A 25,328-nucleotide genomic window follows, 5' to 3' on the forward strand; every position below is an offset into this window, starting at 1 on the left:
CAGGTGGATTTGCCACATAATGTATTTAGTATATATTTTTATTATTAATTTATATTTTATTTAGATGTGGGGTGGCTAGAGCCTGACCAGGGTTAGTCACCCCTGAGTTATAACAAACTGCTTGCTGCATGAAAAAAAGAATGTCAAACGTTTTGCATCCAAGTTTATTTTGAAATTCCCTACTCCCCCTGTACAAGAAAAAAAAACAAAGGCAGCAGTGAACTATCAGTGATAGCACTTTTCTTGGGAAGGAAAATTATTATCACAGTGTCTTTTTTTTTTTTTTTAAATACCTCTACTGCCATTATCTTTGGCTGGGTTTCGGCAGACAGCTTTCTGTCAGACTAAATTCCTGGGAAGCAAACGTTTTGGCTAATAGAGTAGAGCTGTGGGGCTTTACATTTTACAGTGCCAATGCAGGAATGTTCTGGACTGTATACATCTTTTTCATTTAATTTTAACACAAAGGAAAAAAACCCAATAAAAATTGGAGAAAAAGAAAAAGTTTGTGTTCACAACACAAATATTTACTGGGGAGATAGCGACAGTATGTCGAATTTTAATAAAATTGTATAGACAAAAAATAAATCTACAAAATGGAGCTAAGTAAATATTACACAACAGTAAACATGTTTTACTTTTTTTTTGTAACTCTTTTTTTTTTTTGTATAACTACACAAACCCAAAGTTCTTGGTCTTAATGGCTAACAGGAGCTTCTGTTTGAGTATCTGTTTTGAAGAATAGAGTGGCACATAGAGGCGCGAGATGCAGGTATTGGCTGTGGGGAGGTGCTGGTCGTCTGGAGGTCGAATGGTAATGGAGGGCATTGGCTGAAAGCCCTCTTCACTTGCTGGCAAGGATGGACTGGAGGTCCAGAAGTATACCTAATAACCAGAAAAATGATTGATTAATGATTGTATAAAAATAGACTCTTTTGTTGATGCTGAAACAACGTTGCATAACCCATTCATTCAGCATTACTTATTCCAAACTATCTTGTCATTAGGCCCGATCATGCGTGGGGATTTATAAATCAGATCTTACCAAATCTTGCCTCTCTGTCATGCTCATCTTCTCCACTATTGACCAGAACCACCGTTTAAACTGCAGTAGTTTGTCTGCATTCTCCCCTGTTGAATAGACAAGTCTTTGTTTGGTATTTTCAGTGTACACATGCAGGAACTGTGTTCCAAGTTAACAAAGATGACTGACAGATGCATGACCCAGACAGCGCAGACATACCAGACTCGTCATTGAAGGAGGTGAAGCTAATGAGCATTTGCACGTTGACCTCTCCGCAACCATTGACAAGCAAACGAAAGTCCTCAGCAGTCAGATCTTCCAGGGCGTTCTTCGGAAGTACATCCAGCAAACCCTTCCTCATTGCCTTGGATCGATGTGATAAAGAACATGAATAAACGTGCCCATTAACATGACAATCTTTCCACAGCACTACTTTACATAATGACAATAAACCTTTCAAGTTTGGTCAAACACTTATTGTTTGATGGTATATTCACAACCAAGGAAAAGGACTCACATGGAGCGGCTGTTCAGCCACAACCAACATTCTGTGCTCTGCGTACTTCCGCACGTATTCGTACACATTGAGGGGAGTTACTGGCATGTTGACCCCACCAGAGAGAAGCTCCACCTAGATCAGGTGGAATACAGTCAAGTTAAATAAGGTCTAAAAATTAAAAACAATTCTAAGATTTAACAAGCGTCTTATCCACAGTTACCTGGAAGCAATATGGGGCGTTCATTAACTTGCACTGGCTGTGTAATGGTGCTCATTCCAACTGTCTGTGCGTGAATTGGTGAATGTGGGGCTTTGGACGCTATATGATGTCGATACAATTACTCTCCATTTATGAGATACAGAAATTTAAATATGTCGTAACAATCACAGCTTACTGTGGATACAATACTTGGAAGTACAGTGAATCGTGCTGTACTGCAAATTTCTAAATAATTGTTTGTGGGGACAACTTGGAATCATGTTCAACTTGGAAATTAAGTGGGTGTGACCACCTAGGATGAACTTTTTCTTTGGGAAAAGAATACTAATGGTGTCATTACCTGTCCGGTCCCTTCCTCTTTGCAAAGGTCAATGGCAAAGGCCAAATCCATCGCAGCAAAAACAGCTTCCGCTTCACCTGCTAGCGAATGGCGGATCAGCTGCCTAAGACTCTCGTACATTACCGGGTCAAAGAATGCAAAATCGTGCCAGTTCACCTGCAGTGAATGACAACGTACCTATCGTTAGTACAATCAATTACATGTCAAAAATCTTATTCGATAAGAGGGCTTTTGCCTACCTTTCGCCCAAGCAAGACCTTGATTACATGTCTATTCAACGTTATTGGACAGAGTTCATTTTGGAGGAGACACAACCCCAGTATCCTGTCATGAAAATAATCACATCAAAAAGTCAATCCTGAAGAATTTGACGGTGAAGACCAACAGGAATCTGAGACGGGGACTGAACCAAACCACGGATAGCAAATTAATTGTTCAAAATTCATTCAGTCATCTTCCGTAGCACAGGGGTCACAGGCGTGCTGGAGCCTATTCCAGCGATCTTCGGCAGTAGGTGGAGTACACCCTGAACTAGTTGCAGGCCGCAGTTACACCATAAACATATCACAACCTAAGAGGCCAAGACTGTAATGGCATTTTACATGCTTACAAACACATTTAAACATTGCTGTGCCCTTAAAAACACAATACAGTAAAAAACTTGCAGGTGAGCACGCAGATAACTAATGAACAGTACCAGTCCTGATAGTACAACAATTCTGATGAATAATCACTGTAGGTGGTCCAGTGTAAAACAAACATTTGACAGCACAAAGTGGTGGTTAGGTGGCCATGATGGTGGGAAACGGCGGTGGTTCATAGGGCCAAATTTGCTTAGAGTATTTGCTTGGACTGTGCACATTTTACATTGAGAATTTGTGATTTATTGATTTAAAAATAAAAAAACAACAACAAAAAAACAGGATACAAAAAAAGTCTACAAATAGGGGAATTCATAAATGCCAAATCACAAATATGTGATGGTCCACTAATGTTCATTACCTGCCGATGTTACGAAAACAGTTGAGTCTGGCCTCTGTGTTCTTTCCAGGCCGAGGCGAGTAGAAGCCTCGTTTTCCTGGCTGGTAAAAGAGTGGAGCGTTGTCATCCCCGTCGTCTGGGTCATCAAGCTCCATGTCCACCACACTACGTGTTGAACCATGGCGCTTGCGGTTATCTTGTTGCTATACAAAACCCAAGAGAAAAATAGGTGAATGGTTCCACAAACACAATAGTCATCAGGAAGCCATGTTTAGACTAGTGGGGGTGCATTGAACATATTGTTGTAAAGAACATTTTTGACATGACTTCCTCTTTAAGTCATGGAACATAAAGGATAACAAGACCTTTACCTGTGCTTTCTCTGGAGCCTCCAAAAGTCCCAGGTCCAATATACTGTCGGCACCGTTTTCCCTGTGTAAAGCAGAGTTTATAGTTAGTCCCATTGGATAGTGTTGTGTTCTAAGACTGATATTTAGTTGAACTTGGATATTAGTCATTAAGAGAAATTTAGAGTTTTACAACAAAGCCAGAAGAATATTGTCTACTGTTGTAAAAATTAAGCATTGGTTGAAGAGTTTTTATGAATGTATTGTGTAAGAGGTTAATATATTCTAACCTTCCATGTGCAATGAGCAGCTCCATAGCCTCTTCTACTCTGGCTCTGAGAGAATCCTCACTGGCCAGCAGCAGCAGAAGTTGTGCAGGGGACAATTCCAGCAACATGCCTGTGATTTTACTGGCAAAGGCCTGTAGACAAGCAATAAGTCTTGGGATGTACTCAAAAGAATTGGATACAAGATAAAACTATGTAAAACAGGGTTCACTCATTTGGTGCACGTGGGCACCAAATAGGCCAAAAGCCTCACCTAGGGCGCCATACTGCGCCCCCTGGCTGCAGTGGTAAAAATACGTCATGTTAACTGGTAATTGACAAGGTTTCTTGTGACCTACCGGTTGCATTGCATGAACACGTGGGTAAAGTCTTTCTCCTAAAGCTTGTCTATGGGCAGGCAGTGGGTCAGGCTCGTCATTTGGGTTGCCCTCTGATGATGGTCTGAATGGCCTGGTGTCTATGGATAGTTGTCTCCTAGAGTCTCTGTAACATACAAACACATGTAACATACATGCAAGCATGGCTTTAATTCCATACTTGTGGCCACGTAGTTAAGAGATCACCTGTCCCGGTCTCTCCTGGAGCCCGGTCGTAGACCTCCACTTCTCCTCTCTCTTTCCCGATCTCTGTTTCTTAGACGCTGCATTAGATCTAAACAAGCGAGAGAAAAAAAAGTTCACTTTTGAGTTCATTTGAAATCTCAGTAACGGCTCAGTATGCAAGAATGAACTCAAGTTCCAAAATACAGTATAGTTTCTTTGTAATTTCATACTTGAATTGTAATCGTGATGACACGTACTGCTGGCCTGCATGCCCTTGCTGACACTTTGCACGCAGTCCAAATTGGGCAGCTTGTCATTGGAGAGGAGTGCCAGCGCAATAGCTGTGTAGAAGCTACGGGCTACGCCACTGCCCTCGCCCGGCTCATCTTTGAACGTGACCTTTACTCGGTGTACAGCCATTGGTGTGGTTGTGCACCTCCTGCCAAAGTGAGTGTTCAACTGGCGCATGGTCTGTTGTATTAACTGGTCTCGATCCCGATCAACTTCCAACGCCAAGTCTCGGGACTGCAGGTTCCTTAGCTTCTCCATCTCTCGGCGGAACTTTGACTCCTTTACCTCAAAGCCACCAAGCTCAGTGAGAATCTAAAATACAAAAATAATATTTATATATATCATTACACTGCAGTTATTCTAAGGCATCACTAAAGGTTTCAATGAACTGACAGGTAATAACGCTTTGATCATTTGAATAAAAAAAACAAAAATAAAAGCAACATAATAAGTACCGATCCAGGCTCAGCCCCAACATCCTCCATGAAGACACGACCAAACAGTTCCAGTGACAGACGCCAGCGTCCAAGCAACATGTCATGTGAAATCATCATCCCCATGAAGCTACAATGAGGTCTGCACACAGTAAGGCAAATAGCGAGTGTCAATGTTCTGACGACATTAAATGATGCCAAAGTGAACAACTGAAATTAGGCTCATTACTAATTATTGCTTGCAGTCAACAGACATGATTTGTTTTTGCAACTGCAGCATGTCATGTCAGGTATGAATATTTTGCATCTCCTGCATTACATTGGCATGAAAACAAGGTGAATGCTACCTGAATGACGGAAGAGGCGGCCCGTCACTTTCAGTGAGGCCGATCTCAGCAAGCAGGCAGCTCTTCAGCTGAGCAGCAAGGTCGTGGGGTGAAGGGCCACCTTTTGAGGCTTCCAGCTCCTGGTCTGGAAGGGACTGGTTCTCAGAAGTCGGCTGAGCAGTCTCCATACTCATCACATTCTTCAGGTTGGCTGAGTAAGACATCTTAGTGGGCAGGACCTGTGGGTTAGTGGGATTTAATGTAGTCTTGTGCTCTGAGATGTCAGTGTGTTGGTGAAAGAATGGCAATATGTAAATGGGAAAAAAAGCAAGCAAAAGCTAGTGTTCTAATATCAATTTGAATGACTGGGCAATAGAACATACAATATAGCCATCATAAAGAAGGAGTCCGTCCACGTTACATTTCATTTTTGTATTAGTTAAGAACATTTGACTTACGAGCATTTTAGCATCGCTAGAATCAATGGCGATCAACTAATCGATAATCATGTTTCTTGAGAATGGTCATTTTTGGGCTGAAAAATTCTGGAATCCTACCAGTGGAAAATTCTCATCCCTGAATATTAGAACACAGCTGCCCACCTGTTTTTCCATGTGAAGGGAGTGGTTATACCTGAGAGGGGGAGGGTAGAGAGGTGCCCAAGTTTACCTCCAGGCAGTTTCTGTCCACGTTTGCCTCAGCCAGACCTTTGGTTACCATGGAAGAGGAGGAGGAGTACAAGCCTTGAGAAGGTCGCCCGAACAGATCCTCCTTCCTTGCATTAGGCTGAAAAGGATAAGTATAAGGAAGACTTATCTTGCAAGTGCTACAAATACTCTCATCTGAAACTGAATAATCATTCTGAATGGATGTGCCCTGCACAATGACTAAGCACTAATTCTTGCCTGCAAGAGGTGAGGTTGGTCTGCCAATGGAATAGCCTCAGCCAAGGGAACGTCGAATGGGTTAGGTGGGATACATCCCAAGAAGGTCATTGAATCCGAGCGACGAAAGAAAGGATGATTCTGACCGGTCTCAGCAGGAACAGCTTCTTCATCCTTGTCCTGTAAATTTGAACCTGGAGCAAGACAACCTCATTGTTAGGCAGGCCACAAAAACATAACATGGTTTCTGAAAATGTGCACATTTATGTGTCTTACTTTGATTGGTGTCCTCATCATTTTCATGTTCAGAGTCCTCATTGTCCAAACCCAATTCTAAAATCTCTCTATTCCTGCATAGAGACATGAATTTGAACAACAATGTGTTAAAGTGTGGTACAATTTTAAAACCAAAGAGGAAGACATTGAAACAGGAGAACAGATCTCAGGCACAGAAAAACCAGATGTTAATATTTAGTTTCAAAAGCAAATTAATGTGCACTCAGGAGTTACCTCTTTCTATCAATCTGTGGGGTCTCTAGAGTGGTCTGCTGGTTCATGGCCTTAATCCAGTAGATAAGCGCCTGGAAAACATATGCCACGTGTTTCAGCGAGCAGACATCCAGCACAGGAAGCACATCCGAGTGCTCATCATTGTGGGAGCGCATGAGTGACAAGGCATAGTTCAAGAAGTCGCCACGTGCAGACATGCCCTGGCGAGCTGTCAACAGAGTGGCTGCTCTCCTGAAACAGAATGAGTGACAACATCCTTACTAAACTACAACCAATTGCTCAAAAATCACAGCAAGATTAACTGCGACTGATAGATTTGCATTCATGGAATTTTACCTGCGGCCCTCAAGGGTGCGGAGGTTGGCTTCCTCTCGAGCAGTCATGCGTTCCCGTCGAGCGGAATGTTGAGAGGCGTGGAGCGGGTGACTGGGGTGACCCGGGTCTCCAGCAGATGACAAAGCCGAGCCATATCTCAACTGTGCCTCAGTGGAATCCATGATGGACACCATCCAATTCCAGGTGGGAATCAACTTTTCCTCAACATAGTTCTTTTAAGACAGAGAACATTTGTCTTGTTTAATATAAGGGAGTCTAATAAAGAATATACAGGGATCCCTCATTTTTCGCTGGAGATGTGTTCCAGAACCACCCGCGGGGAAAGGAAATTTCTCAAGTAGAAACATTTAGAAATTTAACAATTGGTGGAATTGCTATAGCTCACCTGCAGGTTGACCGCATCCTGATAGGTTAGCTTCACAGAGGCAGGATACTGCGAGTAGACAAGATGGTTGTACTTTGGAATCAAACTCATTAGATCTGAGATCTGCCGAATGACAATGCTGTAGGCCCGGGCGAGGCTGCTCGCAGATGTCAGATAGCTGCTGGTGTTGCTGGCCTCCAGAGCTGCCGCTGCTGCAGCAGCGCTGGAGCTGATTGCACTCGAGCGACGCAAGTTGGTTGGGTCGATATATATGAGTCCAGTGGAGCTCGCTGTTAACAAGGAGGTGTCCATATTAACATACAGGATGTGTCTGCTGGTGCACACACTTAACTAAAACAACCACTGAAGAATGTATTCATGCAAAAAAAAAAATAATAATAATAATTCACTGACCAGCTGATGTTGAGGAGCTGGGGGCAGCACTCCCAGTAGCCCTTTGGCTGGGGGTATTTCTAACAGCCCACTGCATGGATCGAGGAGCCTGAGCTGCACTGTTGGCGTGGGATGCATTAGTTGTCCTTTCCAGAGGCTCATCAAATAGAAATGTCTCTTGGTCAACATCGTCACTCTGACTGCTGCTGCTGTCTGAGTCACTGGAGTCATTAGACTGGGAGTCATCCTCTGAAAAGAAGGCAGGGACACTGCTGGCACCTTTAAAATTAAAAATATAAACAGATGAAGTTAGTGGTTTGAGTATTATTCTGCACTGTATTTTCATTTCGGTCATTTTACAGGCAGGGATACATGTTAGAGTCAGATCACTTGCAAGGCCCACTCTGATATCACAATGATAAATATCTAAACAGTACACTGTTGATCAGCTTTCATTTTAAAAAGTGTTTCCACACAATGGTTTCCATTTCCCATACTTTTCTAGACCTGGAAATGTATTATATCAAATTCCATAATCCATAGGAAACTTGATACCTGTGTTTTTATATTTACTAAAGAGTGTGAGTCTTCAAAGATGGCTGATCACTTATAAAACAAACAGGGAAAGACCATGGACTATGTAAATGGGCTATTTAGGTCATGCAAACATAAATGAAACCCAACCTGCTTCAGAGCCAGCTGTGGCTGCTGTGACAACACTCCTACGGCCACTCGCATTATCCTGATTGCTATGATTACTTTCACTGTCGCTCTCCGTTTCAGCCGCTGCGAGAAGATCAAGCTCCATGTCACTACCTGAGAATGATAAGCACAGACAGGAAAAAACTTTAGCTTCAACTGCCCCCAAAAAAATCCCCTTAAGAAAAAAAAACCCTTCCCAAAAATCTATGTCGCACCATCTTCATCATGCTCATCATGTTGCCCTTCTGCCTCCGCATTTTCCTCTCCTTGTTCTTCTTGATCATCATGATGGTCTTCTTCACCTGCTACTCCTTCAACAACTTCAACCTGAGTGATGAGCACAACATAAGTACAGGATGTTCCAAATTACTGTTCATATACTGTGGAATTTAATAAGTTTGAAATAATAATTTCAGACAGAAAAGAATTTGCTTTAATGTGTTGATGGGAGATCAGCACTACTTGATCTGGCGAACTGATTTCATGACATCATTTAAAGTAAAGAATTCAAACAGTTTCAGTCCTTAAGGAGAGAGAAAAAAATGCATGCTCTGTTAACCTTTGCCTTAATGATTTAAAAGTCCCACCTCTTCCACATCTGCAGAAACAATGTCATCTTGTTCCTCATCCCTGCCTCTGACAGGCTGAGACTGGCTGCTATGCCGTGGTTGGGGGTTCCTAATAATATAAGAAGCAGTGGTCTGGCTAGAGCTGGAAAAATGGGAGGGGAAAAAAATATTTAAAAATATATTTTTGTGGATTTCTGCCATCTTTTTTTTTTTTTAGATTACATAAAGAAAAAAATGTTTGCTTGCAAGTTCATTTAAGACACACATTGGAAGAAAAAAAAAAAATCAACACACTTGCTAGATTGATCGGGTGAAGGTCTCGGAGGAAGTGGTTCAACAGAAAACAGCTCCTCACTGCCCTGGACGGCATCAATACTTGTACTAGCCAAAGTAAATGGGGCTGTAGGTCTTGCAATGCCCATTCGCACTGGAACAATTAGTGACTCTGCCACATTACAGAGTTCCTCTACAGCATAGGGTAGAAGCGCTTGGAAAACACGACGGCATTTACCAATAGGTTGGGGAATGAAGTTGCTGAAAAAAACAAAAATAATTGGGGTTACAAATATCAGCGGGATATCTCATTAACAACCTTGAGTAAACATATATGCAGTAAATCCACCTCCACCGCAAGGGGTAAGTTCCAGAATACCCCCACAATAAGTGAAATCCATGTTATAGAAATTCATCCTCGGTCTGTTATCGCATTAACGACACTTTGATTTTTGCTTTCTTGTGACCTTAATAAAAATTAATGAATAACAGATATATTGTGGTCATGGGCAGCTGCTCGCTAGCTGTGGTTCTTTTATATCTGGCAGACAGTCAAAATACAAAATTATTAACATTTACATATTTGGTGTAAAAAAATAAAATAAAAAATAATACCGGGACCGCAAAGCCGGAAGCCACAGTGGAGTGGGTTGTACTGTACTACGGTAAAAATAAAGGAATAGATCAATACAAATTGCTTCCTCGCTTATATGTGGAGGTCTTACTTTTTCTTCTTGGATGAGGCCATTTCCACACTGAGAATTACAAATACTCTAGATACAGAGCGTAGAAACCTCCTCGTGACATTGACCGCCTCCTCTCTTCGACCAGGAGTGTACTTGTTCTGGAGCTCCTTCACCAGTGTACCAAGTAAAGTGTCTATGAACTGAAACAAGGAAAAGACAATGAATACTGTGCCGCTTTCAGAAATTAATTTGATTGTTATAGTCAATGGCTCACAAAATCATTCGCTTTTCACTAAGTAACAAGTAATATGGCTGGGGGAAATTTGTTGTACGGTTCTCAGGCATCATTTGATAAAGTGGACTGTATCCAGAATCTTAGTCAACGCATTCATGGTGGAGGTGGGAACAAACCTCAAGTAATGAGCAAACGTATGGACGAATGTATAAGAATAGGCGATGACTGGGGTGCGTACTTGCTTATGCAAGCTTTAACATGTTGGTTATTACAGAATGTTTAAGAGCTGGATAAAGCAAATACATTTTACGGTGCAATAATAGTGTACTTACTGTGATGTCAGGAGCACACTTGACAATGAGGCAGTGGGTAAAACAGTCAAGACGAATGGTGCCACTCTGCTGATTCAAATAGACCTGCTCTTCAGGAAGGAGATGGGCAATTCTGCTGCTGGCGCTAAGACTGACAACAAAAACAGAAAAATATTCAATTAGCAAACAACTTGGGACCAAACTTGGTTTCAAATGGCAGTGAATAGGACTGCTACTTACGGGTCTTTATTCTCTTGCGAACCAAACATGATCATGGACTTAAGGGCATTCCAGTCCTGCAGAACCCTCTCCAGAGCCAATTGAGCAAAGCGAGGTGGCTCCAGGTCATGATCTGGCATATCAGAATCTCAAATGGGGAAAAGGAAACACTTTCATACTGCATAGATATGAGGAGACACAAATAAAACAGGAAGCTTATGGCGAACCTACCATCTGCACTTGCTGCCTTGCGATTTCTGTCCTCTCTGATGCGCGGCGGCCTGTATTGACAGTGCTCAACACTTTGCCTGGCAACAGTTTGCACTAGGAACAGTAATATATGCTCACCCCTAGAAATGAAAATAAACTCAATCAATGTGGCTGTTGGCAAGCCAGGCAGAAATGTGACGCATTACAAGCAAGACAAATACAGGTGACGCTCAATTGTACACGCTTCGAATCTACGCGACTTTCTGCTTCAAGCGGTTTGGTCATGGACCCCATTTTTTTCGTCGTAAATACATTTCCAAGTAGTATCTTAAATGGACGAGCTCAGGATCGTACGACACTAAATGACTAGCGAGTAAACCTTAGCGCTAGTTGTTTAATTTCCGTTACCGATTTAAAGGCATATAATAAGTAGTAGTCTGACTGTATACGGATTTGGAAAGGGTGAAGTTCGCTGGTGGCGGCTTTAGTCTCTCTGCCATCCAATTCACATAGCATCAAAATGACTAAGTTCGCCTGATACTGTCATCTGCGTATTGCTTCTCTTTTAATAAAATGTCAACAGACTTCGATGCGGGGGGCGCATTCACAGCCACGAACAGCAAACGGACGCCTTTGGCTGCCAGACAACATGCCTGACATAAATTAGCGTGGCAGAGGACCCCCTTCGGCTGCCTAAAAACAAACAAACGTGTCTTTCTAAAAAAAAAAAGAAAAAAAACATGCAACGCGCTTTCAGGTTTAACACAATTCCCAAATTCTGGACGCCAAAGTACACGTAAAATCGAGCTTTAGTGGTGTACGTGTGTGAGTAAATCAGTCAGTTTTTGGGAATATATCACTTACCTGCTGTTTGGTGCAGTAACTAAATTAGTGGTAGTGAGCAACCTGTACAGCAAATCCAGGCGAGCAGCCTTTTGTCCAGCAATCAGTGTTTTACACTTGCATTTCTCCCAGCAATCACAGTATGCCGTGGGAGAGGTCCTTTTGAGCCTGTCATAACAATACAATATTATTATCCAACGTGTGGTGTGAATTATAAACACTTAAGAAATCTACAAAGATTAAAAAAAAAAAAAAAAAAGTTACTCAATACTTACTTGCAGTCGTGTCCTTTGTGACACACTCTGGCACACTCAGTGCAGCAGCAAAGAGACTCAAGTAACCCGCACGTCCGACACTCAAAAATGTCCTACAATAATGAGTCAGAGACAGCTTGTGTTCAAAATTCAAGTCATTCAATTATTTGCATAGATCTTGTCCAACAGTTCAGTGTGAGGGCTGACCTGATTAATGTGCTCGGCTCCAGTCCAAGTAAAACTGCATGTGTCATTGCAGCAGAGGACATAGAGGGGGGAATCGTCAGGGTTAGTTCCCAGGGGGCAAATCATTTCCATGAAAACAGAGTCTGAGTCCTCCTTTTCTGCAATGCCTGGGTCACCTACAGTGGATTTAAAACATTCAAGCACAAAAAACAAAACTGCAGTTAGTAAGCAGGAAAAAAGTCTGGATTCTCAATTTACAGACAAACTGCCATTTTTTTTCCTACAACAGCTGACATGATCAAAAGATAATCCCTCCCTGGAGTAAATCAGGATGGTGTCCCGACTTTTGCACTTTCAGTACGATACTAATATATATAGTTCTCATACTACAGAGTGTGTGCAGTAAGCCATCGAGCCAGTTACTGTACAGCATAACTAAGTCCAAAAATGTACCTTCCCTGAGGTATTATGCCACACAAGGAGCAAGCTGGAGGAGAGCTGGGCGTCTTTACTGCGAACTGGTCTGTTACTAGTGGGACAGGGATGTACAACTGGCGGCCCGAGGCCTGGGCCTAACACCGAGTGACTCCCTGATGACCTTTTTAAGAATACTCTTCTCTGCATTGTGTCGACTTTCTCATGACATTTTTTGGTCTCTTCGCAGGGTCTTTAACTTACCTTTGGCCATTTTTTGTGCTGCCTCCAAAACAGTAATGGCTGCTGGGTAGGCCCTTCCACTGACTGCCAGCATGAAGGGGGTCATTCCACGTGCATCCCTTTAAAAGGAAATCAAAACAATTGAAGTAAAGCAAAAGTGTTCATATAACCTTAAAATCTTCTCAACACATTAAAAAAAAGTATTTTACATTTATGTCTATAAAGATGTAAAGAACCATACTTGGCAGACAGCAGTTCACGCAGATGTGGTCTGAGAACAACACTGTCACACATCAGCTTCAGTATAAGATGGGCATTGGCCTTTCTGTCCTTCGATTCAATAACAGATGGCTCTGTGGATGGTCCTGCTAAAATTGATAGAGGGGGGATACACATTGAGAGAATCAGTAGGACAGAAGGGGTGACAATATATTTTCACGTTCATTATTTTACAATCACTCTGGTTGCACCTTTTCGGCACTATAAACTGCCTTATAGAAGGACCCCAACAGGACTTTGCAAATATAAAAAGTTTCATTACACCAGGCAATCATAAATTTGGTTAAACTTCTGCCCCGTTATTGTTGGATTGATTCAAAATATGAAGTCGTTCCATGATATGGCGACATTGCAAATTAAAGTTCATTAAATGCATGGAGGCTTTGATAAATAGAGATGAAAAATCAATTTCTATGAAAAAGTCTCATGGAAGAGCAAACATCCGGGGGCAACCCAGCCCGTTTTGGTGTGGAGCGAGGGTAATGGAAAAGCGCCTTGAGTGACCTGGTATGGTAGAAGTGCTCGGGCCCTGGCTGGTCCCGGTGGAGGCTGTGGTTAGTGAACCCATAGGTGGTGCTAAAATGAAGTCAATGTCACCCTCTGTAGAGACAAGATGGATCACTTCATAACCAAAATAATATATTTAACCTCATTCACAATGTATTGGGTCAATTCTGTCATGTTCCAAAGCAGAAAATAATGTAACTGCATGCTCTCGTACACTGTAAACACCAAGCCCAGCATAAGTATTATTGTAAAACAGTATTAAGACTATAACATGGAGGAAAAAAAAAAAGGCAAGCTGGATATAGATGATAGACAGATGCCGTGCATTATTCCCTATGTACATTCCGGTTTGTTGTGAAATTCGGCAATTGGTTACAATCTGTTGTTCGTTTGTAATGATGTTAAGCTGACCAATCATTCAACTTAAGAGTCTAGAGACGGATGAAAATATATTGGACGTTTCAATCCATACCAAGTCAAACTTAAGTAAAGCACTTTGTAGTAGTTTGTGACCTTTTATTATTTAACACACTCACCAGGGTCCATGGGCGGAGGATCAGGGACCCAACTTGGTGGAGCAATTGGTGGCGACACAGGATCCTGGTGGTCACTGGAGGATGGACCAGACTCATGACGGCCAAGGCCGGCAGCCCTGAGAGAGCGCCGCATCATTTCTCTCAGTCGAAGCCTGAAGACAAGACAAGATATGTTGCCATCATCTAAGTTTTAAACTTTACAGAGTCTAATGGCTTCAAACACAATTTTTCTCAAATTCTGACTTTTCTCAAACTCTGACTTTATTGCATAGTTTCCCAGATTAAAGATTAAGATCAAATGTAAATATCAGACAAAAATAACCCAATTAAACATTAAAGGGTGGTTAATTAAAAAAAAAAAAGTATTTCCCTCCCTTGTTAAATCAGGAATTTAGGACCTAGAGGAGTTGCTGTGAATGAAGGAACCACAAATTCCACTTTGGACCTGAGGGGCAATGTTTGGCCATGAGCTCACGACCTTAAGAAGAAACATGCTAGTTTTCAGGCCAATCATCCAAAAAGAGACTGTTTTGGAGTGGTCAAAGTCCAGACTTGAGTCAGACTTAAATGCTGTGACATGCTTTTTTTTCCCCCCCTTTGAACAATTTAATACGTACCCTCTACTACTAGAGGAGCCAGTCCTATTTCCAGAGCTGTTGCTGGAGACAACAGAGATGGCATTTGCAATAGCCTCTACAGCGGATAAGCGCTCTGCAAATGTGTTTCGTTCTGACCTTTCAGCCTCTGAAAAATAATGATTATTTAGCATTAGTATGTGAAGCAGAAGAAAGCAGGCCATTGAAAATAAAAGGTACGCTCACTCAAAGAAGGAACAAAAATCCTTGGAAAATGTTCGAAACACGAATGTATCCAAATGCCACAATAGGCAACATAACACAAATACATACAGCCAAAAAGATCTTTTCATAATCACTCTAAAAAGAGTGACTTTCAACAATCAAGTCTGATGTAATGAGACCGTGTTCGCGGGCGCATTAATACATGCATTATTCCCGAGCAGCCGGCAAAACCGGTATTCTTATCCACCACCAGCCTAAATTCATACTCTTGGGCCCACACAAATGAATGAAGACTGAAAGTCTTGTTGGATAGACATTTTGTTGCTCTACAGGGCGTTACAATCTTGTGACAGTGGCAGTTGGTTAAGTCAAAGGTCTTCTGGGAGTTGGCCGATTGGAAGACGACAAGCCAAAAATGTCAACAGCAATTAGTGGAGTTCAAGGATTGATGCAGGGTATTAAAGTCAACTTGACGATGCATGCATAACACACCAGGCTTACCCTCCTCTTCTTTGGTTTCCTTGTTACTAACAGGGAAGCATACAGATACAGCAGCATGCAGAATGTTGCGATTTCCATCACAACGGTGGCCAAGTAGTGCACTGAGGGCATGGCTGCCCTGATCCAATAGAAAGGCCTGTTCAAGGTTCACCAGATACTGCCGACATGCTTCATAGTCACATCGCAAAACATGTTGCATCAGCGTCTGCTTCTAAATAAGAAATGGGGAAGGTTATCACACATTGAATGGCAAAACTTTAAAACAAAAGACCAAGTGAAAAGCAGCTGGCTTCTAAGAAAAACGGAAGATTGTAGAGCTAAATGTGAAATTTCATTTACCTCAACAGCCATAATGATAATAGCAGCTTTCTTTTTAATGGTGGAGTTTGAGGGAAGATTGGCAAGAGAGTGCACACCCATTCCCAGACTATTTATAGGTGGCAGATCTAGCCAATCGGGATCCCGAATTCCACCCATGCAGTCTTTGGCCATTGGGTAAATGGTGCCATTTCCATCTCGAAGAATAATTGGAGATTCCTACAAGAAGAATGATTTCACATTATCAATCTATCATACCATGTGCTCAATTTAAAAAAAGGCACGTAATCCTTTGGGTCCACCCATCTTACCTGTCCTGCAGTAAAGATGGCCACATTACGCTCATTCTGTCCAAGGAAAGCCATGTTGCTCGTCGGAAAATTATTCTCCTGCTCAGCTTTGCCAGTGGCCAAGTCAAAGATACAGTACCTAACCCAATTTCCAGTTTTGAGTACTGCATGGACTCCTGGAAGACAGTAATATTTTACTGAAAGGAATTTTCTCTCTTGCATTAAACAAGCAAATTCTAAAAAAATAAATGAATTACTTGGATGCTAGTACATAAATAAATGACAAACCTTTTGAATCAACATTAACAGCCAGGATCTCTGCCTTTTCTGGGATACAGAGTTTTTTGGGTGTGCGCTGAAAACAGTCAGGAACCTTTGGAGTTCCCCCAGTTTTGACCACCTGCCAAGACAAACCAAATTAAATTAAATATTTCACCTGACATTGAATGGAAAGACTCCGATTTGAATGTCGTTCTTACCTGCAGCTCATCTATTCTGAGGAGCCTACAGTCCTGAAGCAATGAAGATGGGTCAGAGTCCGGGGTGGCAGTAGTGCTCTGGTTGCTCACACTGCTAGTTGTCCCTGGAAACTTCACCGCAACATATGCACCATCTACTTTCAGCACCTAGGCACCAGGTGAGAATAGAATAGAAAGGTGTTCAAATGGGCCTTCCATTTAATCTTGATACATTGAATCCATGGTAGAATAATGCTGCAATGTGTTAAGTGCTGTGAATGCCTCCCGGATGCACACTGTATATGCAAAACATTCAATACATCACAACATTTTATGTACTGACCTTTCCTACAGGGACGTTTTTAACATCTTCCACAAACACCACTTCACGAAGAGGCCATTGTTCTTCATTCACTTTTTCCTCTTCCTTTGGGGCTGGGGTGGAGCGCCTTCGCTCTGCAAGTTTTACACAATACTAAATTTTAGCGCATGCAGCAAATTTAAACAATGCATTATTATCTGTGATGAATTTTATTTTATTTTTTTACAGGGAAGTGTAATTATGCAATGACTGTAAAGACAATGTATATGTTACGGTCCGGGGGAAAAAGTTATTTCCCATGAAGAAAATGATTTTATGGTAAATGAAAGTGTTTGCCCTGGGACTTTCATATGACAGTCGTTGAATCATTTTAAGCTACTTCTGTATATTTGCCGTACTATATTTAAGAATAGTGTGTTGGGATCAAACTATTGTATATTTATGGTTTATATATATATATATTACTAGAGATTATGATCATAATTTTTAGGAGAGTGTCACTAATTTGCAAAAATTCGCAATGCCGTGCGAACACCGGGAGACCAGCATTTGCTTTCTTATTGATTCATACACAGGCATACATACATACATACATACATACATACATGCATACATACATACATACATACATACATACACACTACTGAAGAGTAAGAGCCAGCAGTAAATTTGGAAAACAAGAAGCTGATGAAAACCCATGCACCACCTGTTTCCAAATCATGTGAGAACACAGTGAGACTGATGCCGTGGTTGGAAGCCAGGGAAAAAAAGCCCAAAAATGACAACTCAAAAAAAAAAAAGCTGAGGTCAATAGGGAGACACATACTGTATGGCAGTGAAGCACTGCTCGCAATGGACGAGGTATCGCTGCATGTGGAAGCTGGGGAAGGGGGAGGACCCATCTCAGTCTTCACCAACTCTGACTTGCTTTCAGGCCTAATGGGAATAATAACTGTTAGATTCATTGAATCGAGGTGATTCATTTGATTCCTATAACTTACAGCCACTCACAGGTCAAAACAAATTTGCGTTTGTTTGCTGTAAAATGGGGGATACAATGAAACTGACTTGGTTTCTTGGGTTTTAGTGGTCTTCTCCATGTTCTTTAGGCTCTCTGGCGAGCGCAGCTGAAACCTGCAGCTGTCATTCATGTTCCACACAGACTCCAATAGGACACCAACTTTGGGAATCCCTGCATTTACTGAAAAGGCCACTGCCCCAGCATGGTAAAGAGGGTTATTCCTCAAGCATACCTAAAGAAAGATAAAAAAAAAAAAAAGTTTTAGGTGTAACAAGTAAAATATATTAAAACAAGCACTCCAGTTCAATGACTTGCACTATTTTTTTGCATATCCACCATAGTAAAAAAATAATGATCTAAATCATAAATTGTACAACTTTTTGGCATGATTATGATGGGGTTATAACCAGAGGTACAATACCCAAAGGATGGAGCTCTCAATACGTGGGTGGCAGTTCATAGAATGGTTGGCCTAAAATAATTGATGGTATAATGTGACTGTGAAGTGTGAAAAGTATGCCTTTTCTTCAAATGGATCTATACAGCAAGGCAGAGATAGCTCTTGAATTTCCAACATAAGGAATATGTATTTAATAAAATTCTATGTGGACTGCAGCAGAGTCATAACAAGAATAACAATATCAATAAAACAAGAGCTTACTTGGGTTCCCACAGTGATGTTGGGTATTGATGAAATGCCAGCACTAGACTTTGGCTTTTTATTCTTGGCCCTGGCCTTTTCAAGCATTTTCTTCCGTTGACTAAAAGGCACAACACCCCTGCAAACAGATGACACACCACCAAATAAATATTCCTTACTTCAATTCCAATACAAGCAAGAAAATCCTGAGGACATTTTGGCTAAGTTCATTGCATTTCTTAATGCTCAATTTGGATTTTTGGTTGAAATCAGATTTTGTTTTTCTCAGTAAGTGTCCATATTAAATGCACCCTCCGTCTGATGTGTGAAAATATTTCATGGAGACGTCACACCACTGGCACACGCAAGTCTACGAGATCAAATCCCAAGAAAAGAGGTAAGCCATGGCATTTTGCAAGCTGAGCCAGTTGACAGTTGGGGACGGGGGGGCGTGCTTGTCAGCCTCCTTGAATGGTTGAAAATAGGTGGATTAGTCTCACTAATTTTTATCCCACAAGCATAGTAGGATTCTGAATACAGTGTTTACACTAGTTGGGGAACAGAGAACATATTCCAGCAAAGAAAATGTCTTGACTTTTGCTTTAATATGACTGTATATTAAAAGGTAAGGTGTTCTCACCACCAGTAGAGGCCATTCTCTAACTGTGCACAAGTGTAGAGTGCACAGCAGTAGAGGGACACCATTCGCTCTCCCTGAAGTTCAGGAAAAGCTTGGGCAGTGTGCTCAAGTTTAGCGGCAACTGTACTTAGTGTGTCATCAACCCAAGTTGCCACCTATACAACACACAAAAAGGAAAGATTTATCAAATTCATACTATATTTGCAACTGTGATAAGTAGGCAATTAAACACACTAAACCACTTAATATGTCCATATTTTAAAAAGCCATACACCCGAACCTCGATTTTACACAGACTTTGGGGTCCATAATTTTGGAACCATGTAACCCCGAAAGCACATTGTATAGAAAGTGTTTTTGTTTTTAGGCAGCCGAAGGGGTTCTTCGTTAATTTGTCAGGCATGTTCTTGGGTAGCCGAAGGGGTCCGTTCGCCGTCAGTCACCTTGTCAAACCACGTTAGAAAGTCGCATAGGATCGAAGCAATTAAAATTGAGATTTGGGTGTATGTGTATATACCTTGTTGGTCTCTGTTGCTACAGTGGCTCTGATACTATTGGCCGACAATAAGGTGATCCTCTCGTTGGCCAGCCCCAGGAAAGACACACGTGGATGATGAATGGAAGGATTCTGATGAGAAAAATGGGTGACAGTGGTTTGATATGTTTAAGTACATTCAAAGCATGTCACAAATGTATTTCCTGTGATTGAACATTGTGTAATTATGTTCAATTGCTGACCTGGGCATTCCTGTAGGGTTCTGGTTCATTCCATTTCCATTGGTAAAGTTCTCCCTTAGAGCTGACAGCCACCAACTCTGAGAACATGGCCCCAATGCTGACAAATTTCACACCATCCTGAGAGGGGGTGTTAGAATGCACATACATTTTTACCAATCCATATAGAACAAGCATGTTAAGACCTATGATATTTTGTATCCCGATAACAGTATACTCTTTTTTCTCGTACAAAACATAATTCAAATAAAAAAAACAAGAATAAAATATCAATTAAAATATAATTAACACTAAAGTGAGTATATCCAAAAACCGCCTTGGGTTAGAGTCATCGTATGAAATATCATATTACGGGCACAACCTACCTTGTCAGGCCACCATTGCAGCTCCTCTCCAAGGGAAACGGGGCTCTGAACTGGGATGCTCTTCTTGTCCAAGCAGGGTTCTCCATCACGGCTAGTGGATCCTCTCTCTGTGTCGAACGAGGCACCGTCCAGCCATCGGCGCTCACGTAATCTCAACACAGACTCGCGTTCACGCAACAGCTCAGAGTCGCGCTCTAAGGGAAGAAGGAGAACTGGTATGCAATAAGGTCACACCAGTGGGATAGAAGTAAGCCACTCTCTGGGAAAGACCCGTCAACAGAATTTAAGAATAGAGAACTATTTAAGATCCTTAAGAATCAGTCTTGCAAATCAAAATTAAAGTGCTCAAGATTGGGTCAAAGACTATAGTTATAGGTGAGTGATTTTACACGCTCTCATGTTAAAAATGCCAGAAGATAAGGACATAAGGATTGGCAGAGAAACCATGCAATAGAGTGAGAGTGGACTTGGCTTTTTTTTGTTTTTAAAGGATAAACTTGAGAACTTAAATATATATATTTTTTTTAGGCAGTTGGGCATAGCGGGCCTTTCTCAGAGAGCTCATATTTTATACTGCAGCCATGCACCATATACGTGACACCAACCACGTGTCGCTTTTGACACCAAACATTCATATTACAGACCAAGATGAATAGGCCGAGGGGATGATAATTATAATCAGGCCATTTAAAAATAAACAACTCAGCTCAAGCCATTGTGTCACTTTTGCATAAGGGGATGGAGAATTATATCACAATATTTGTTGGAAATATCATGAAATTAATAGTTGTGAAAATTGAAACGCTGCTGGGATTTAAGCTTGCAAGCAGTAGCGTGGCAAAATATGTCTTGATATCTGTTTTGTGAAAATATGAGAATGGAAACATTGACTGTGTAACAAGCTATCTGTGGAAAGAAATAAAGAGGAGTCTGCTCATTATGACAGCCAAATCTGTAATACAGTGTCAACACCTGAAAAATCCCTACACTAACTATTGCGCTGGTAGCACTGATTGATAATATTTGCTGTAATAAAAGTCATTTACATTTTGACAGACTTTTCTATAGAAGTATCACACGTGTCACTTGTCGAATTTTCATTCATGGTTGACGAACTAACTCATTTGAAGCAGAGTTGTCAACACCATTCCTGTGCTACGATGTTGTAAATGCATTATAGAGGTACCTCTGGATGATCCTAGGCGGGACAGAGAGGATCGCCGAAAAGAGGGGTATCCATAGTAACTTATGTCCTCAGAGAACATAGCATCTGCATCAATAATCACACTGGGGTGGGCTGAGTGAATGTCTGCATCCAATAAGGACATCAGGTCCTCTGCTTGGAACAAAGGAAAATAAGACTCAGGGTTAAAATTAATTTTCACAACAAAATCTTCAAATTCTTTCCATTAACCCCAATATTGTTGCATAAGTGAAATTTGTTGTTTCCCAGGGACAAAATGTAAACATAAGCACAAATAAAACCATTTCTGTTCCCATCCCCAGCTTTATGATTGAATGACATACCTCCAGGGAGGTAGGACTCGCTGGCTGTGTCATCTCCATCATCTCCATCTTCATCGTCTCTGCTCAGCAGGTTGTTGACAGCCAGGTTGACGTCCAAGTTGGTTCTCTGGAGTTCCCGAATGATCACGCTCCTCGATTTCCCCTGAAGGACTACTTGGGCCTGAACATAAATCATGAAAAATCATAAGCAGTAGTCAAGATTATTGCACATTTAGTGACAACAGTGAGCTCCAGATTAATAGGCAAGTAGGATTTAAGTCAAATTTGTCTCATTTTTTGCAGAGGTTTCAGGATATGTTGTTTGTCCTGTCTATTTAAATGACTAATATTAATCTTAGATGTTTCCGCACTAGAGGCCTGAAAGGGCGAGTGGAGGTAGGAGTGCTGAAGCCTTGGCTGACTTGTTGGAGCAGAGCGCCTGCTCTGCAATCCGACACGGAGCGGCCTCTCGCAGATCGCGACCCAAACCAAACAATGACTGTCTGCCATGTTAGTTGCCGCTAGGTGATTTCCTGTGCTAAGCCAGCGTTTCCCCTGATGGATGTCTGCTATGAACAGAGCCGAACCAGTGGGCGAGGGTCTTGGTCAACTGGTTAGTCAAATGGATGTTGCTTTTAAGCTCAACTGTAAGTTAATGTTCCGTGTGCTGTCAGTTATTGGCTGGAGATTTTAGGTTTTGTATAAGGTGTGCTCAGTCTGAACAATTAAAGGTGGTTGGCAGTGCACAATTAACCTGTCCATTAAGTTCTATTTATCTTAGTAAAAGGTTCATTTAGGCAATTAAGAGGTAATTTCCTATATGTGCGCTTTAAAATGAATGAAAGATTCATTGTACCTGGGATATGAGTTCTTCAGGGATGACTGAGGCTGGTATGACTGGTTGAGGCTGGCTACCAAGAAGACCTGATCCCCGGTCTCTTCCGGTGCGGATCACCCTGGTCTGCCGGCGGGAGTCACGAGCTGCCGTTGATGACCTGCCAGAAGTGCCTCCACTGCCACTGCCACTTCCACCTCCGCCCCCTCCTCCACCTCCTCCTCCACCTCCTCCTCCTCCACTCCCTCCTCCACTCCCTCCTCCACTCCCACTGGCACCCCCAGCTGTTCCACCCCCTCCTGCTGCACCACCACTTCCACCTCCGCCACTGCCTCCATTTACACCAGAGCTCCAGCGGCTCCTGCACAACATAACCAGACTGTCAAAATACTACACACAGAAGAACAAAAGAAATGCATGTGTGATTTATAACTCTTACATTAATTCTTTGAAAGGCCTAGTTGATTAACTTTAATACTTAACAATACTGGAGTTTGTGAGGCAAATAATCATCATCAATACATGTATTAATTCAATGTGTCAAGACACAGTGCCTACTGGTGAACAGCTTTTTGTTCCCCCTTAATGGCTATACTGGAGCCATTTCCAACAGTTGTATGGCAGCAAAAGTGACAAGGGAATACACCACGATCCAGCTGTAACAATCAAGCTGCAACAACCGAGCTGCGTGCGGTCCGTATGTTGAAAGTTTATTGGACCGTTTGTCTCTGGCAACCCTGCCAGAACTTACCCAAGGGTGTTGCCTGCCAGTCTGCCCAGTGTGTCAGAACCAGACAGGAACCAGGGAGGATCACTAGTCCTGCCTGGCCTGGAGCTCCTTCCTGTCCCTGAACCAGTGCTCAACTTTGAACTGGAAACAAAAAACGGGAAATCGGTTACAAGCCTGAAAGTGTCCCACTTGATTTTTTAATACCTGGTTACAAAGAAAGTAAAATTAGCCCAGGTATACAGCAAATGACAGGCTCGTGATCCATTTGTTACAGTATTACGCTATTCAAATAAATGGGTATGTTGGAGACTAGCTTGGCAACACCCTTGGGTATCAGAATTGGATGCCACGCCTTTTTCAAACTACTTGGGTAGGGCCTTGGGCCTGCGGCGGCTTTCTCCTATTTCAAGATATACGATGCCTGTTTTGTACTGCACTTGTGTAATATCTGTTAAATCCACCAGTTTTTAATCGATCTCAGGAGGCGGCGGCTTTTTTATCGTTTGCTGTCAACGGATATTTACATCACAGTTGCTCACCTGAGCCCTGAGCAATTGCAGCTCAAAAGTATCGAGAAACAAGGTCAGCGTCACAAAGTGAAGGTTTGTCGTCAGATTTTTAGGTCTAATAATGCTGAGATGATAACCAACGACAATCTTATTGCACACTTGTGAGGATAAGTGTCTCGGAAAATTGGGTGATGGATAACAAATGCTCTGACAATGCACAGTGAAAACAATTTAGCCCTATCCATCATTCAAACTGCTGATCCCAGAAGTATGCACTTTTAAGAACTAAGACATGGGCCAATTAATTGTGAATGTTAATTATTTTCTGCCAGACATCAAAATCAACATCAGCCCTTAAAAAAATAATAGAAATCTTTATTGTTCAGGCGCTAGTTCACTATTGTAGTAAAGTCAGTAATGGGGTCGTGCTTAAAAGAGAAGCACCCTGCACGTCTCATACCATAACCTTTCTTTTTTGGTTGTGTGGGTCCAAAAATAAAACTCAACCTGCTAAAGTGGTAAAGAGTGCCCACGTCACCCTCCACTGATGAAGTTCACCCCGCATTTGGCGGGCTGGTGGGTGTTTATGTTATGCCTCATTCACGGCATTTTACCTACCAGCAATGAGACCAAAGCCTAAATCAGTCCAATTGCAGCCATTTGGGCAAATAAAAATAAATATCGAACAGTAAGTCTGGTTGAAGTAACCATCAACTGTTAACCTTATGTTAACCTTAGCAAATTCTAAACATTTTTCCCAACAAACAAGCCAAGTTGAGATAAAACAATAAAAACACCTCACCCATCACCGCCCTCCGGTTTGCTCAGCTCCAGGCGATCAGGCTGAACAGCAAAGCTGATTCTACACACACGTCCATCCTAAAATAAGATTTATTTTGACAATTAGCAGCAGGGAAGTGCAGACCTTCAAGTTGGGTAGTGAAGTACACTTTAAAATGTGAAATGACGCTTTTCAAATAACCAATGGTTCTCCAACAAATAGCAATCATTTTTGGCAACTTCAAGTAAGAACGAAAACCAAAGAACTGTAGTGGTGGTAGTTGTAACAGACATAAGGACAAAGTTGAATGGCTTGCTAAATCAAATCAAATATTACACATTTAATGTATTCAATTGGGTAACTAATAATGTGTATCGAGTCATTTCTCAAAACAGCATTACCTCAAGAAGAAACCCTGCATGGTTTGGCCCAACAACACACTGTTTCAATGTGGCCTGCTCCAGGAGGTTAAGATGTGGATGACTGCATTTATACACAAAAACAAGTCAATTAACAATATTATACAAGAATTAAATGTGTTCAAGTTACAATGTCAAAAAAACCCACCTAATGAAACTATATTTGTTGAGTTTCTCTGACACTTCACGGAGCCTGTAAAGAAAAGACAGCAA

At 41.7% G+C, this 25,328-nt stretch overlaps 1 protein-coding gene across 15 annotated transcripts in view; it reads right to left on the minus strand.

Annotated features, from left to right (window-relative positions):
* Positions 1-146: 146 nt before the first annotated feature.
* The window catches only part of ubr5 (ubiquitin protein ligase E3 component n-recognin 5), a 28,805-nt gene continuing 3,623 nt past the window's right edge, over positions 147-25,328 (minus strand). Inside the window, exons 2-58 of one of the 15 annotated variants that reach the window (XM_085917890.1) lie at positions 25,264-25,308; positions 25,098-25,179; positions 24,718-24,794; positions 23,428-23,547; positions 22,698-23,037; positions 21,863-22,022; positions 21,522-21,671; positions 20,336-20,547; positions 19,974-20,090; positions 19,753-19,863; positions 19,236-19,390; positions 18,617-18,734; positions 17,946-18,187; positions 17,761-17,870; positions 16,956-17,068; positions 16,634-16,780; positions 16,443-16,554; positions 16,176-16,330; positions 15,886-16,083; positions 15,538-15,757; positions 14,863-14,989; positions 14,246-14,397; positions 13,707-13,802; positions 13,165-13,291; positions 12,945-13,042; positions 12,288-12,442; positions 12,102-12,193; positions 11,848-11,994; positions 11,005-11,123; positions 10,795-10,921; positions 10,576-10,705; positions 10,048-10,208; positions 9,344-9,583; positions 9,068-9,191; positions 8,696-8,807; positions 8,463-8,594; positions 7,800-8,057; positions 7,407-7,675; positions 7,022-7,233; positions 6,686-6,916; positions 6,452-6,525; positions 6,197-6,369; positions 5,925-6,077; positions 5,313-5,530; positions 4,987-5,107; positions 4,471-4,843; positions 4,262-4,349; positions 4,037-4,181; positions 3,702-3,832; positions 3,436-3,496; positions 3,086-3,267; positions 2,323-2,407; positions 2,084-2,239; positions 1,542-1,655; positions 1,244-1,388; positions 1,046-1,131; positions 147-885 (exon numbers count right to left, since the gene is read on the minus strand). In XM_085917890.1, coding sequence (XP_085774016.1) covers positions 673-885; positions 1,046-1,131; positions 1,244-1,388; positions 1,542-1,655; positions 2,084-2,239; positions 2,323-2,407; positions 3,086-3,267; positions 3,436-3,496; positions 3,702-3,832; positions 4,037-4,181; positions 4,262-4,349; positions 4,471-4,843; positions 4,987-5,107; positions 5,313-5,530; positions 5,925-6,077; positions 6,197-6,369; positions 6,452-6,525; positions 6,686-6,916; positions 7,022-7,233; positions 7,407-7,675; positions 7,800-8,057; positions 8,463-8,594; positions 8,696-8,807; positions 9,068-9,191; positions 9,344-9,583; positions 10,048-10,208; positions 10,576-10,705; positions 10,795-10,921; positions 11,005-11,123; positions 11,848-11,994; positions 12,102-12,193; positions 12,288-12,442; positions 12,945-13,042; positions 13,165-13,291; positions 13,707-13,802; positions 14,246-14,397; positions 14,863-14,989; positions 15,538-15,757; positions 15,886-16,083; positions 16,176-16,330; positions 16,443-16,554; positions 16,634-16,780; positions 16,956-17,068; positions 17,761-17,870; positions 17,946-18,187; positions 18,617-18,734; positions 19,236-19,390; positions 19,753-19,863; positions 19,974-20,090; positions 20,336-20,547; positions 21,522-21,671; positions 21,863-22,022; positions 22,698-23,037; positions 23,428-23,547; positions 24,718-24,794; positions 25,098-25,179; positions 25,264-25,308 — 8,611 coding nt within the window. In that variant the 3' untranslated portion in view covers positions 147-672. Of the gene's footprint in view, positions 886-1,045; positions 1,132-1,243; positions 1,389-1,541; positions 1,656-2,083; positions 2,240-2,322; positions 2,408-3,085; positions 3,268-3,435; positions 3,497-3,701; positions 3,833-4,036; positions 4,182-4,261; positions 4,350-4,470; positions 4,844-4,986; positions 5,108-5,312; positions 5,531-5,924; positions 6,078-6,196; positions 6,370-6,451; positions 6,526-6,685; positions 6,917-7,021; positions 7,234-7,406; positions 7,676-7,799; positions 8,058-8,462; positions 8,595-8,695; positions 8,808-9,067; positions 9,192-9,343; positions 9,584-10,047; positions 10,209-10,575; positions 10,706-10,794; positions 10,922-11,004; positions 11,124-11,847; positions 11,995-12,101; positions 12,194-12,287; positions 12,443-12,944; positions 13,043-13,164; positions 13,292-13,706; positions 13,803-14,245; positions 14,398-14,862; positions 14,990-15,537; positions 15,758-15,885; positions 16,084-16,175; positions 16,331-16,442; positions 16,555-16,633; positions 16,781-16,955; positions 17,069-17,760; positions 17,871-17,945; positions 18,188-18,616; positions 18,735-19,235; positions 19,391-19,752; positions 19,864-19,973; positions 20,091-20,335; positions 20,548-21,521; positions 21,675-21,862; positions 22,023-22,697; positions 23,038-23,427; positions 23,548-24,717; positions 24,795-25,097; positions 25,180-25,263; positions 25,309-25,328 lie in introns of all 15 variants that reach the window. The other 14 variants (XM_085917894.1, XM_085917898.1, XM_085917892.1 and 11 more) reach the window with 14 other exon arrangements.

This window comes from Syngnathus leptorhynchus, chromosome 8, assembly GCF_054491065.1.
Source record: "Syngnathus leptorhynchus isolate UIUO chromosome 8, UIUO_Slep, whole genome shotgun sequence".
In the NCBI taxonomy this organism is placed as follows: Eukaryota; Metazoa; Chordata; class Actinopteri; order Syngnathiformes; family Syngnathidae; genus Syngnathus; species Syngnathus leptorhynchus.